The following is a 13,176-nucleotide window of genomic DNA, read 5'->3' on the forward strand; positions in this document are numbered from 1 at the left end:
TGTGTGTGTGTGTGTGTGTGTGTGTGTGTGTGTGTGTATCCTTCTGGGGTACCCATACACCCGCTTCCTTTGCTCACTCTGCTTCACTTTGGTTTCCTAAAGGAGAACAGAACTCTCACAGTTTGCAACTAGGGGAGCAGTGGCCTGTGACAGCTCACCCATACCTCCCTAACTCTAACAAGGAGTGTCTGAACCCCGTTTCTAACAAAAGGAACAAAAGAGAAATTCCATTTCAGATAATTACAGAATGTATAAAATACCTGGGTGGTGGCTGGTATCTGTCCTTTGTTCTCCAAGAGGACCATGATATCAGGGTGGTGATGGCATGACATACAAGTGAATTGGATTTAAATGAGGGGGAGCTGTGCAAAGTCAGCAGCCTCACTTTCTCCTCTGGAGCCATCTGGGTCCAGTGGCCAGATATAGATCAGGACAAGTGGAAATGAACCAGGATGCAGAGGGGAACCTTTAACTTTTCAAGCTAAGGTCTTTAACAGGTCTCACTTTGATTGAGGCAATGCCCATTCAGTGATTAAGGCTTAATAAGAAATGAGGCAGAGAAAGGCCTCCTTACCTAGTCAAAAAAACAAGCCCCCCCCCAATCTGGGAGAGGAAGACCCTCAGGGTTTCTGGCCAAAATATTTATATTCATTCAGAACTAATCAGGATCCAAACAATCACCAAGTAGGGCTTAGCCTAGGACCTATTGTTGGTCAATCAATGAGATACAGTGATTTGGATTAAGGCGGGTCTTTAAAAAAGAAAATTTAAAAAAAAAACTTTTCAGAGATAAAAATTTACATTCCCTTTGGGCAGAGCACCCACAGGTAAGAGTGTGTGATACCCTATGTGGACCTGGACAGGTAAAGAGGTAGGAAAGGAATACTTGGGAATTACCAATAGGAACTATATTAATATAATATTACAAAACACAGTTTAAGGAAATAAAGACACATCTAAATAATTGGAGAAATTTTGGTTCTTCATGAGGTCAAAGCAATATAATAAAAATGACAATATTTACCTAAATGAATTTGTTTTTTTCAAGTGTCAAACCAAACAATCAAAAGATTATTTTATAGAACTAGAAAAATTAATGAAATTTATCTGGAAGAACTAAAGGTAAAAAAAAAAAATCTCAAGTGAAATGAGAAATACACACACAGGAAGGGGCGGAGCCAAGATGGTGGAGTAAAAGGAGCGACTTGCTTGAGCTCTCCCCCAAACCCCTCCAAGTATCTATAAAAAAATAGCTCTAAACAAATTCTAAAGCAGCAGAATCCACAAAAAGACAGAGTGAAACAAATTTACAGCCCAAGACAGCATGGATGGTTGATCAGAAAGGTATGTCCCGCTGAGCAAGGAGAGGAGTGCAGTTTGGCGTGGGCGCTCAGACAAGGCAGGCCTCAGCGAACCTGGAGGCGGCTTCAGAGGACTGAATCGCTGGCATCGCGGTTTCCAGACTTCTCAACCCACAAACTCCAAAGACAACTTAGAAGGCCAGTGGGAAAAGTCCACATCTGTGGCGAGTGAGAGAAGCACTGTCCCAGCCCCAGTCCCCAAGCTCGGCCCCAGGGTGGCAGCTGCTTCTAGCCCAAAGACAGAGGGGGAATCGAGTGACTGATCAGAGGGGGATTGCAGGGATCTCTCTGCTGGTGCAGGAATCTCTTGCTTTGCCCATGCTTAGATCTGGGTCACAGTTCTGGGTGGCGGTCCTGGGGTGAGAAGGAGTGCTGGCCTGTTAGAGGTTATAGCGGCGGTGGAAAGGAAATGCTTCTCACAGTTCCAGGACACAGAAGAGTGCTTGTAGTCACTCACAGACCACAGCACAGGCCAGGAAAGGAGTAAACACCTTGCTCCTTATCATACCACCTTGGAAGAACTGAAAATTTACAAGTGTCTAGAAGTATCTCTGAAAACAGCTACACAAAATACCTGAAGCTTGGGACAGTACATTCTCCACACTGGAAATAGACCCCTACCTTAACAAAGTTTATAATTCAAGTAATTGGCTGAGATCATGAGCAAGCAGTGCAAAAAGAGTCAGACCATAGAATCTTACTTTGGTGACAAAGAAGATCAAAATATTTAACCAGAAGAAGACAATAAAGTCAAAGCTCCTACATCCAAAGCCTCAAAGAAAAATATGAATTGGTCCCAGATCTTGGACAAGTTCAAAAAGGATTTTGAGAAGCAAGTAAGAGAAGTAGAGGGAAAACTGAGAGTGATGCAAGAAAATCATGAAAAGCAAGTTAATAGCTTGCTAAAGGAGACCCATAAAAATACTGAAGAAAATAACATCTTAAAAAATAGCCTAACCCAAATGGCAAAAGAGGTCCAAAAAGCCAATGAGGAGAAGAATGCCTTAAAAAGCAAAACTGACCAAATGGAAAAGGAAGTCCAAAAGCTTACTGAAGAAAATACTTCCTTAAAAATTAGAGTGGAGCAATTGGAAGCTAGGGACAATTTGAGAAATCAAGGCACTGTAGCACTAATCCAAAAGAATGAAAAAATAGAAGAGAATGTGAAATATTTCATTGGAAAAACAACTGACCTGGAAAATAGATCCAGGAGAGAGAATTTAAAAATTATTGGACTATCTGAAAGCCATGATCAAAAAAAGAGCCTAGACATCATCTCTCAAGAAATTATCAAGGAAAACTGCCCTGATATTTTAGAACCAGAGGGCAAAACAGAAATTGAAAGAATCCACTGATCTCCTCCTGAGATCCCCCAAAGGAAAACTCCTAGGAATACTGTAGCCAAATCCAGAGTTCCCAAGTCAAGGAAAAAATATTGCAGGCAGCCAGAAAGAAGCAATTCAAGTATTGTGGAAACACAATCAGGATAACACAAGATTTAGCAGCTTCTACATTAAGGGTCCACAGGGCATACAGTATGATATTCCAGAAGGCAAAGGAGATAGGACTATAACCAAGAATCACCTACCAAGCAAAACTGAGTATAATCCTTCAGGGTAAAAAATGGTCATTCAATGAAATAGGGGACTTTCAAGCATTCCTGGGGAAAAGACCAGAGCTGAATAGAAAATCTGACTTTCCAATACAAGACTCAAGTGAAACATGGAAGAGGTAAACAGCAAAGAGAAATTATAAGACACTTATTAAGGTTGAACTGCTTACATTCCTGTAGGGACAGATGATATTTGTAACTCATGAGTCCTTTGTTAGTATTAGGGTTGTGGGTAGGAAAAAAATTATACGTATGTATAGATAGATAGAGGGCACAGGGTGAGGTGAAGATGAAAGGGTGATATCTGGAAAATAAAATTAAGGGGTGAGAGAGGATTATACTGGGAGAAGGAGAAAGGGAGGAGAAGGGGGTAAATTATCTCACATGAAACAGACAAGAAAAGGCTTTTACAATGGAGAGGAAATGGCGGAAGGTAAGAGGGAATGAGTGAATCCTATTCTCATAGGATTTGGCTTAAGGAGAGAATAACATACACACTCAATTGGGTATGGAAATTTATCTTACCCTGTAAGAAAATAAGGGGGAAAGGGGACAAGAGAGCAGGGGATTGACAGAGGGGAGGGCAGACTGGGGGAGGGGAAAAGTAAAAGCAAACACTTCTGAGGAGGAACAGGGTCAAAAGAGAGAATAGAATAAATGGGGGGCAGGACAGGATGAAGGGAAATATACCTAGTTTTTCACAACAGGACTACTATGGAGGTGTTTTGCAAGACTAAACATCTATAATCTGTATCAAGATGCTTGTCTTTTCAATGAGGGCGGGTAGGGAGAAAATTTGTAACCCAAAGTTTTAAAAACACACGTTAAAAAAAAAATTATCGAGGAAAACTGCCCTGATATTTTAGAACCAGAGGGCAAAACAGAAATTGAAAGAATCCACTGATCACCTCCTCAAAGAGATTCCCAAAGGAAAACTCCTAGGAATATTGTAGCCAAATTTCAGAGTTACCAGGTCAAGGAGAAAATATTACAAGCAGCCAGAAAGAAACAATTCAAGTATTGTAGAAACACAATCAGGATAACACAAGATTTAGCAGCTTCTACATTAAGGGACCACAGAGCATGGAATGTAATATTCCCAAGGGCAAAGGAGATAGGATTACAACCAAGAATCACCTACTCAGCAAAACTGAGTATAATCCTTCAGGGTAAAAAACGGTCATTCAGTGAAATAGAGGACTTTCAAGCATTCCTGATGAAAAGACCAGAACTGAATAGAAAATCTGACTTTCAAATACAAGACTCAAGTGAAATATGAAGAGGTAAACAGGAAAGAGAAATCATAAGAGACTTATTAAGTCTGAACTGTTTACATTCCTGCAGGGAAAGATGATATTTGTAACTCATGAGTCCTTTGTCAGTACTCGGGTAGGGGGAGGGAAAGAAATTACATGTATATAGACAGACAGATAGATAAACAGATAGATAGATAGAGAGCACAGGGTGAGTTGAAGATGAAGAGGTAATATCTGGAGAATAAATTAAGGGGTGAAAGAGGATTATAAGGAGAGAAAGAGAAAGGGAGAGGTAGAATGGGGTAAATAATCTCACATAAAATAGACAAGAAAAGGCTTTTACAGTGGAGGGGAAACAGGGGAATGTGAGAAGAAATGAGTGAATCTTATTCTCATAGGATTTGGCTTATGGGGGGAATAACATACATGCTCAATTGGGTATGGAAATTTATCTTACCCCACAGGAAAACGGGGGGTGGGGGGGGGAAGCAGACAAGAGAGCAAGGAGGATGACAGAAGGGAGGGCAGATTGGGGGAGGGGGTAATCAGAAGCAAACATTTCTAAGGAGGGACAGAGTCAAAAGAGAGAATAGAATAAATGGTGGGCAGGATAGGATGATGGGAAATATACTTAGTTTTTCACCACATGACTACTATGGAAGTGTTTTACATGACCACAAATGCATAACCTGTAAAAAAAAAAAAAAAAAAAAAAACACACAGAAGAGCCCTTGGTGATTTTTGAAAAAGCCTCTCACAATTTGTCATTTCCCACAAAAACATACCTCTATTCCCAGCTATCATATGTTTAGCTAGCTTGTGGCATGTGGTCCTCTGGTTTTATTACAACCCTTGACACTAGAGATCTTTATAGAAGGAGCTTTTCCATTCCTTTCACTAAAATTTTTTCAATTAACAAACATTTATTTCCTATTCCACCTTCTTGGCTGGAAAAAAAAAAGATAAAATTCTTTATTTGTAATGGCTAAGAACTGGAAATCAAAGGGATGCCCATCAATTGGGGAATGGCTAAACAAGTTGTGGTACATGATTGTAATGAAATATTATTATGCTATAAAAAAAAGACAAACAAAATGATATCAGAAAAAAAAAACCTGGAAAGACCTACATGAACTGATACAAAGTGAAGTGAACAGAACCAGGAGAATGTTGTGCATAGTAAGAGCAATATTGTTCAACGAAGAACAGTGAGTGACCTAACTATTCTCAGCAATACAATGATCCAAGACAATCTCAAAGGACTAATGAAACATACTATCTGCCTGTAAAGAAAGAATTAGTATTGACTGAATACACACTGAAGCATGCTAAAAAAAAAAAAGAAACAAAAAAAGAAAGAATGAGAAATAGAAGGACAACAGAGGGCCTAAAAGTACCACAGTACCAGATTTCAAGTTACATTACAAAGCAATTATCACCAAACCAATTTACTACTTGTTAAAAATCATAGTTGTCAATTAGTGGATATAACATCCAGAAGTAAACAAATGTAACAGTGTAGTGTTCAACAAATCCAGATGCAAGTGTCTGAGGCTGATGGGGTGATGGTACCTGGACCCCTAAAAGGAAAAGACTATGTCTTGGAAAGCTATGGCCTTTGCCAGCATGAAGTAGTTCCCTTGAATTTTCCCTACACAATCCAGTCCCTGGTGGTTTGCCTGAGGCATCTGGCCCATCCCAAGCCACTGGATACTCAATAATCCTTTTAACTGCCCTTTCACTGTGGCTCTCTGACCACTTAACTCTGTTCAATGTCTGCACCTGGACCACCCCAGGCTATTTACCCACTCCTTAATCCCATCTACATCTTCTCACTGTCTTTTCTTGTATATAAGTACCAATGGTACCCCCATTAAATTGCAGATTCACTTAGAATCTAGATTGCTCTATTGGTCTCACAAATAAATCTTGCCATGTTGACTGAAAGGTTTGAATGTGTGAATTTATTCAAGGGAGAACCCCTGTACCCTTGCATTTTGGGGTTCCCAGCACCTCAAATCACAACAAGGCCACATCTTAACTCAACTCAGGCCCTCCAGATTCCAAGGCTGGTGCATTATTCACTGTGCCACCTAACTACCTCTTTGTATTGGTATGTTTTTTGTTCAAATACTGCAGTTTCTAATCTAAGAATTACTTAACAAAAATATCTGGAAAACTAGACAGCAGTCTAACAGGAATCAGGTTTTGAGCAACACTTCACACACATTTTCCTCCTTAAACCTTCCCCCACACCTCCCTTCCATATTACTGACCAGGTCAACACCTTTCTCCCAGTCCCTCTGGCTCACAACCTAAAAGTCATCCTGGATTCCTCACTATCTCTCATCCCCCATTACCAATCTGTTGCCATGGCATTCAATTTCACCTTTGCAACATCTCTCAAACATACCTGCTTCTCTCCTCTGATACTGCCACAACTCTAGGGCAGGCCTTCATCACCTGATACCTAGATTATTGCAATAGCCTACTGGTAGGTCAGCCTGCCTCAAGTCTCTCTCCACTCTAATCCATCCTCCGCTCAGCCACTCAAGAGATTATCCTAAAATGCAGGTTTGATCAGCTCCCTCCCCTACTCAATAAACTCCAGTGGCTCCCTATTGACTCCAGGAGCAAATATAAAATATTCTACCGGGCATTCAAAGCCCTTTATAACCTAGCCCCCTTCTATCTTTCCAGTCTTTTTATACCTTACTCCTCCATACCTGTTCATCCAGTGACACTAGCCTCCTATAGTCTGGCTATTCCACAAACAAGATATTCCATCTCTTGACTCCAGGCATTTTTTCTGGCTGTCATTCATGCCTGGAACACTCTCCCTCTGTTCAGACTTGTCTCTCTGGCTTCCTTTCAACCATCAACTAAAATCCCACCTTCTACAGGAAGCCTTCCCTAATCCCTCTTAATTCCACTGCTTTTAATTATTTCCTATTTAGCCTGCATATAGCTTGCTTTGTGTATATTTGTATGTTCTCTCTCCCATTTGACTGTAAGCTTCTTCAGGGCAGGGACTATCTTTTGCCTCTTTTTGTATCTCCCAGCACTTAATGCAAATCTTGGCACATAATAGATGCTTAATAAATATTTATTGAATGAACGAATGAATTAAACTTAGAAGGAAACTCAGAGGCCATCTAATTCAACCAGTATGGGACCAAGAATTTCTTGAATGCCATCCACAATTTGCAGCCATCCAGCACTGGCTTGAAGATTTCCAGTGAGGAGGAGCCCACTACTTTTTGAAACAGCTCATAACTTTTCAACTATCAGCATTATCAAGAGTTTTTTTTTTCTTAATTTGCCTCCCTACAATTCCCAACCAGTGCTCTGAGGGGCAAGAGAGGACAAATTTAACTCAGTTCTGACTCGCTTTCTGTATTTCTCAACCTCCTTGCTTACAGCCTTCCCACCCTGGAGATACCTCCTCCCTAAAGTTTGCTCTCAAGATGAGTGCCTCCCTAGACTAGATTTTCATTTCATGAAGGGCTCCACCTTTCTTCACTCTACTACCAGCTTGACTCACCCTCTGGATTTCTTCACTACTCACCCAGTAGCATTGCCCTCATCCTCCATTTTTCTTCCTACCCCTTTATGACTCCCTTTTATGTATTATCTTCCCCCATTAGAATGTAAGCTCCTTAAAGGTACGGGCTGTCTTGCTTTTTATTTGAATCCACAGCACTTAGTACAGTTACTGACACACTCCAAAGGCTTCATGAACACTTTATCAATCTGACCTCCAAATACTCAAAAATTGGTATCATGTGTACTCCAAGCTTTTTTTTTCCTATAAGCTAAACATCCCCAATTCCTTCAAATGATCATCATTTGGCATGTTTTTTGACATCTTGATTGCCCTCTTGTGAACACAATCTAGTGGGTCTGTGTCTTTTCTAACAGTGACCAGAACTAAACATAATATTCTAGATGTGGTGTCATCAGGGCAGATTACATGCTTTAAGATTCCATAGGATGACTTTATTTAGGACAAGTTAAGTGTAAATCTCCTCATGTTCAACTCCTAGTGTTTTGAGGGTATGAAAGAGTGTATAAGATACCAGATGGCAGTTAAGAATTCCTCTGTCAAGAAAATATACTCCCAAAACAAGTAACTGTGTTATTTCCCAAGGCTATTAGCCTAATGTACAAGTAAACAAAAACATATCTCAAACATTCAAAAAGGTCATCAAAAGGAATGTAGCACAATTTAATGTTAAAATTGTGAAATTTGAGGTTATTAGCCTAAAACGTCACTAAGATTTTTGGGATACCCTGTATATTAGGTCTCTCTCCTAAACTGTAACCTCCAAAAGTTACAAAGAACTATGGAAAAAGTATAAATAAGCCTCAAGTTGTTAAATTTGTAAGAAAAAACAATTATTTCATTTGATTCTACATAAAACACATTTCCATATTCACAATTGTAAATTAACAGTAAATTAATGAAAACAGCAGGACACCAACCAATATTATAGCAACAGGTTGTCTTTCCTAGGAATACTTGGGGAAAAAAATAACTTTAAACTTTATTGTAGGCTAAAAGAAAAGAAAAACAGTTCCCAAGTAGTATAAAAACCTGAGGTTATTTATCCTACATAATCAAATCAGTATACCCACCAACAAACATTTATACCTGTAGAGTTTCATCTCACTCATCTTTATTGTTATATCATCAATAACAGGTGGAGGGTTAAAGTGGCTCTCTGAAACCATGTAGAACTTGTTCTTCATTGTAATTAGCCCAAAATCAGCAACTAAGACATTTTTGGATGCTGATGACTGTGGAATTACTACGACAGGTGCTTTGATATGAATATCCAATGCCATTCGGGAACTCCTTTTTGCCAGTTCTTTTACACCACCAGCTATACCTGTTGCTTGAACTGTTGCTTCAGTCAAAGCTTCTTTTGCTCTTTGAAAGTTGTTTATAAAAGCCTGTAAGAATTACAGAATTACATTCCTGATGTTAAGTTTTAGATACCTGAAGTTATTAAATCAAAATTATTACTAAATACACATCAATTTTTATAATTTTTTGGTGCTATCATGTAGGTGATTTATATGTCTTCAACACACACACCCTTTTTATTTTTCCTGCTCTTGTACTGGAGATTAAGAAAAAGATAGTGATATTTTTTAAAAATCTAGTTAACTGGAACTAATTAGCATTTAGATGTAAGAATTTAAATTAAGTTAAAATCTGAAAACAATGCAAAATAACAGCAAGAAGCAGCCAATATAGATGTCAATAATTCCATACACTGAGTATCATGTTATGAGGATTGTTGTGAAAAAAGTGTTTTGCAATCCTTAAAGCACTATAGAACTGGGGGTGGTGGGGGTGGGGGTGGTAGGGGTGGTGGAGGTGGTGGTAACTGAGGTCTACTGAAAATCCTTGTACTTCATTTTAGTATTAATTCAATGTTTAGAACTGTGGTTCCCAAACTCTGTACTACAAGGCCCATAGGATGTTGTAGCAAATTCACAGAGAAGTCACAAGACATTTTAAATATTTTTGAGGGAAACATAATGATAGATGACATGTGAGGTACCACAAACTACTAGTTTAAGTTAATTCACAGTTTCAACATTAGATGATGCTATGCTCTTTTTGATGACGTTCTTGGACATTTGAGGTTTTTATGTTCACATACATTTAGCTGCACCAGTAAATTCTGAAACTTTCTCATTTGTGATGTCATATCTTTGTGAAGCTGGATTTTGGTGATTGCTGTGATTAAAAAACCAAGTACTACATGAAAATCAACATGGACCAGGAAATGAAGGTGGCAGTGCCTAATCCTATTTAAAAGTCTGAAAAGCTGTGCAGGGCTCAACAAGTATATTATAGGGGGTAAAACAAACAAACAACTGTTTTGTAACCTTTAAAGCATTATGGAAATGTAAGTATTTGGTGGTGGTGGTGGTAGTGGTGGAAGTACTAGGTGGAAGAGGAAGAGGAGAAGAAGTAGTAGAATCAACAGTACTACTACTTTCATTAGAAAGCACCTAAGGTCCCCTCAAAGTAACAATTTATGCTTATTTTAGATTTAATTCTAATCACTTTGCTTATCTGATTCCCAAGTCCACACCAGTATAAAGTAGTGAAGAAATCAGAAAAGTAGTGAAAGGGGATGGGAGAAGAGGGTCTATTAACACAGTGATAGTAACAAAAAAATAATATCTCATGGTGAAAGGAGAAACATAAAAATGGTTAAAAGTAGATGCAAGAACTCAAAAGCAAAGCAATTTAGAGAGATTTAGCAAGGAGGGGGGCAAACATTTCTACAGATTTCAATAGGCTCTGACATAGCAGAGAACAAAAAATTCACGTTGGTTGATGAACCACAGACACCAAGATATAGATCATTTATAGATCATTCAAACATTGTTGAAGCAAGAAAGGGGTTTGAATAATATAGTTTTGAAAGACTTCCATCAAAATGGTCAAATTTTCTAGAAAAGTCACTTATATTGTGCTTTACTCCCCAATTATCCTAAATAATTGAAGCCTTATTGAATTTATTATTATTTTAAATAATTAAAAAAAAGAAATAGTTTTTACATCCTTACCATTACAGAATATAAAAATTTCATTATTAAAACAACTTCAATGCAGCCAACAGTTAAAGTAACCTCACTGTCCACTACGTTCATATTCATATATTCAGCACCAGCAGTAGCACCCATACAAGAAATCATTTTGAAACTGAAGACTTCTTTTCCAGTTATATAAAGAACCTTAAAGAAGAAAGATAATTTAATTACAACAAGCCAACATAACTTCCATTTTCAAAAATACTTCAATAACAAAACAGTACTACTTTGAAATCCCTCCACTGAAATTCAACTAACTAAAAAGAAAAAAAAAAAAAAAACCCAGTCAACAATTGCAATAATGGAAGGAAGGAAAGTCAACAGTGACAAAGCAAAAACCTCATAAGAAAAGCTTTTCAATATCTGCATGATCACTCCACACAACTGTTACCTTCAGGTCAGAGAAACTCCAATATAGATCAGTGCTTTTCAAACTATGTGGCAAAAGAAAAATACGCTATTGTGATAACTTTCACTTAGTGTTGAAGGAACTGGCCTCTCATTATCATAATCGGAATCTTTCTGTTTTGAAATATCTGTTACAAAGTACAAATCCACCATTTTAATGGCATAGTTATCTCTCTAGCTCCCTTCTGTCATCTCCTAATTACTTCAATCTCTCAGACTTTTTTTTTTTAAGCCACCGCTCAGTTACCCTCAAAGTACCTTCTGCTTACTTATGTGGAGATATGTTTATCCAAAAAGAAGGTAAGCTCCTTGTGTACAGGCACTGCTCTGATTTGACTTTTGTATCTTCAGTATGTTGCACATAGTAGATACTTATGTTTGCTGAATTTTAATCTATTCTACCTTTATCAAGAGCAAATTTTAAATCACCATTTGTCTTTCCTATTTCTTAGCCAGTCTCTGCTACTAATTTTAATCTTCACCTAAACCAGAGAGAATTAGAAAGGCAACTTCACTAAATTTTTAAAAGTTACACTTAAAAAGTAACTATAATCTTTTTATTTCATTTAGATTATGTATATATTCTATCACATATCTACTTTAAAAAATAATAGGATTTTTCAAAGTAATTTTATTATTTTTTCCAATTAACAAGCATTTATTTTCTTTTCCCTACCACTATGGAAAGAACTGCTATAAAAATTTTTGCTAACATGGACCATTTCCCTCTTTCTTTGATGCTGCAATATAGCCCTAATAATGGTATAACTGGGTCAAAGAGTATACACGATTTAGTAAATCTGGGACAGTTTCAAATTGTTTTCCAAAATGAATGGATCAAGTCAAAGTTCCTCGAAAAGTGCCTATTTTCCCTCCACCTCAAAAAATTGTAATTTCCCTTGTCACTGTTGCCAATCTGTTGGTTAAGAAGTAGAACCTGAGAGTTATTTTAATTTGCATTGCTCTTAATACTAATGATTTTAGGTAATTTTTTATGTAGCTGTTGAGTTTGGATTTCTTCTTCCAACTGACAAATGGCTCAATCTTATGCTTGAATGAAATAACTGCTTACAAATCTTAGAAATGAGACCTTCATCAGAGAAATGTGCTGCATGGATGTTTTCTGCAGGTAACTGTTCTCCTTCTGATTTACCTGCATTAGTTTCAGTTGAGCAAAAACTTCTAAATTTTATATAATCAGAACTGTTCATTTTATCTTATTCTGTCCCTCCAGTTGTTAAAGGACTGCTTTTGAACTTGCCATCTACCCTGACTTATATTTAAGGTTTCCTATAGGATTACTACAATCTTTTTGTAGTAGTCTTGGATTAGGTAGAAGATTTTATAGCTCTTTTTTTTAATCTGGTGCATTTTTAGATCTTTACTAGAATATTTGTAGAAGATATGGGCTCTTCTCTTCTAGGTCCTACCATGCCAACATTTTCCCACTGATGGAAACTAACTATATGGTAGAAAACTAGAAAAGATAACTGTTTGCCATCCACTAACCAAAAAAGCTCCAGGAAAGAGTTAGGGGATTTGAGTTTTAATCCTGGATCAAATGAACAAATGACTATGTCACCTAAAGCAAGTCACTTAATCTCTCTGAGCCTTACGAGTTTCCTCAGAAGGAAGATCACAACACCTACATAAATAACTGAGGATGCTTTGATGTTCAAATGGAAAAATATGTGTGAATATTTGTCCATAAAATAAAAGGCATATATAACTGTCAAGTTGCAGTATTTATTAATTTATCAAATACTCCTAGAAGAAGCTCACTTCTTGCAGAACAACCATCTTGACTTGTGGAAAGAAGTGTACAGTACATTAAGTGTCTGACCCTTCTGTACAACATGCCTTCACTTAAACCAGGCTTTTCTAAATAATATATCTAAAAAAGGCAGTTATTGTGCTAATT

General features: G+C 37.6%; 1 protein-coding gene across 3 annotated transcripts in view; it reads right to left on the reverse strand.

Moving 5' to 3' along the window:
• LOC114025634 (vacuolar protein sorting-associated protein 13A-like) overlaps positions 1-13,176 on the reverse strand; it is a 282,189-nt gene that overhangs the window by 168,542 nt on the left and 100,471 nt on the right. For all 3 annotated transcript variants that reach the window (XM_027839101.1, XM_027839103.1, XM_027839102.1), the window contains exons 32-33: positions 10,824-10,991; positions 8,884-9,185 (exon numbers count right to left, since the gene is read on the reverse strand). In XM_027839101.1, coding sequence (XP_027694902.1) covers positions 8,884-9,185; positions 10,824-10,991 — 470 coding nt within the window. The remainder of the gene's footprint in view (positions 1-8,883; positions 9,186-10,823; positions 10,992-13,176) is intronic.

This window comes from Vombatus ursinus, unplaced genomic scaffold (genome assembly GCF_900497805.2).
Source record: "Vombatus ursinus unplaced genomic scaffold, bare-nosed wombat genome assembly UNPS02014832.1, whole genome shotgun sequence".
NCBI lineage: Eukaryota > Metazoa > Chordata > Mammalia > Diprotodontia > Vombatidae > Vombatus > Vombatus ursinus.